A 1,926-nucleotide genomic window follows, 5' to 3' on the forward strand; every position below is an offset into this window, starting at 1 on the left:
CAAATTCTTCATTAATTTTCATCCAAATTTCCCGTATTCAGTTCCATTTGGAGCTGCGTGCCTTAGGGCCATTGGAAATAATCACATTGTCACCTCCTACCCCTGTGTTTTAGAAACAGTCCACATTGACTCAAATTTCAGTACATCTCACTTTGAGTAAGAGTGATGTGGAGCACTGAGGACACTGCCTTTCCTAGACCCCCCCTCCAACTCCGAATTTCAGTGGCTCTCGTTGGGGCTCAGTGGTTTGTATCTCTAACGGGCTCCGAATCACAATCCAGTGCTGCCCGTTTAGAGCTGAACTGTAGTAGCACTGAACAGCTGCACAGGTGGCAGTGGGCCTGAAGTGTGAGGACAGGAGACAACAGAACCACGGGGTCGGCCATATCTGCAGGGCAGATGGGTAGAGGGGTGGTGTGCCAGTCCTGAAAGAGCTCTCTAGAATAAGGCTTCTTCTCCTTTTTCACAGAAGCAAATCCAGAGAAATTCAACAGTCGTTTTCGAAATAAAATGTTCTATGCTGGGGTAAGTGTATATACATATACATATACATATACATATACATATACATATATATATATGTTTTATTTGTATTGTATATTACTGAATACCAATTCACTGAGTCGTGGGTACTGTACATTAAAAATGGTAACATATGCATCACACAGTTATATTTATGTTTACATATTATTTATTGTCTTTGTTTAACAGTGAAAGTAAGGCTGTGTTTTCTAAATGAGTAGTAGAAAGGGAGATGGTGATGAGCGTCCTGGAATTTGTAAAGCCCAGATTCCATGTGTTACAAGAGTAGATTATATTCAAGAATGTTTTAGAAAGCAGACATCAAAGCCAGTTTCAGGAGGGAGACGTTGCGTAGAATGAAAAATGGATAGTCATAGATTAGAATGTAGTTCTCGGATATATCCATGCAAAATTGGAAGAAGAAAAAAAAAAGAAAGAAATATATAAGAAATTAAGGAGAGAAAAAGGAGAAACAATTGAAAAAAGGAGACAAAACAAATTAACCATTATCTGCTCCTTCCCATAGACCAGCAGAAATGCACAGTACGGTTGTCCACGCCGTCCTGCTTACATACGTAGTTAACTCTCTTTCCCCCACTCCCTCTAATAACTGGTTGGAAGACAACACTATGTACTACAACAAATGCTATGAAATTTGTATTACTTTGTTAAGTGAAGTACCGTATCACTTGGAATTTTTCTGTTTTAATACTAGTTTGTACTCTCTTTAAAAATAAAAAATAATTGGGGCTGGGGAGATAGCTCAGTAGAATAAGTACTTCCCTGGCAAGCACAAGGGCCTGAGTTCAATCCCCAGTTCCACCAAAAAAAAATTTAAGAATTAAAAAAAAATAATAATTTAAAAAGGCAAATTCTAGAATGTAGTTCTCACCAGGGCGTCATGCCACCTTGCCATTCAGGTGGGAAAGTAGCCAAAGGTGAGAAGTTTTTCATGGACTCACATATGAGATAAGAGGAAGCTCCTTCTTTTCTTCTTCAGAGACATACTAGGTTCTGTTGGGAAGTCCCAGAATTTTGGCCATGACCCTGGTCTTCAGGGTCCCCACAGTATGGGGATGGGCAGAGATTGGGGAAAGGCATTAAGTATTAATTACAAGTACAGTTTCAATTGATCCTAATGACCAGAGGGAAAAAATAAAAGGACATAAAGCAGGACGATCTTACTGTCAAGTTAAAAGTTATTTTAGCATCTAATGTTCCAAAGGGTAGTATGGAAGTACAGTCAGAATAAATTGATCCTTGGGATTTTCCATATCCTTGTTTTTTTCTGGTGATTTTAAATTTTATTTCCATTGTTCTTTGAAAATAAAAATTTCTATTTTGCTAGCCATTGCCCTGCTTTATTTTGGATTGAGAAAAAGGTTCAAGTCAACAATTTCTGAC

General features: G+C 38.3%; 1 protein-coding gene across 1 annotated transcript in view; it reads left to right on the top strand.

The window, feature by feature from the left end:
- Dgki (diacylglycerol kinase iota) overlaps positions 1–1,926 on the top strand; it is a 306,437-nt gene that overhangs the window by 119,434 nt on the left and 185,077 nt on the right. The window contains exon 14 of the mRNA XM_023712766.1: positions 470–525. Within this exon, the coding sequence (XP_023568534.1) occupies positions 470–525 (56 nt within the window). The remainder of the gene's footprint in view (positions 1–469; positions 526–1,926) is intronic.

This window comes from Octodon degus, unplaced genomic scaffold (genome assembly GCF_000260255.1).
Source record: "Octodon degus isolate 3935 unplaced genomic scaffold, OctDeg1.0 scaffold00027, whole genome shotgun sequence".
Lineage (NCBI taxonomy): Eukaryota > Metazoa > Chordata > Mammalia > Rodentia > Octodontidae > Octodon > Octodon degus.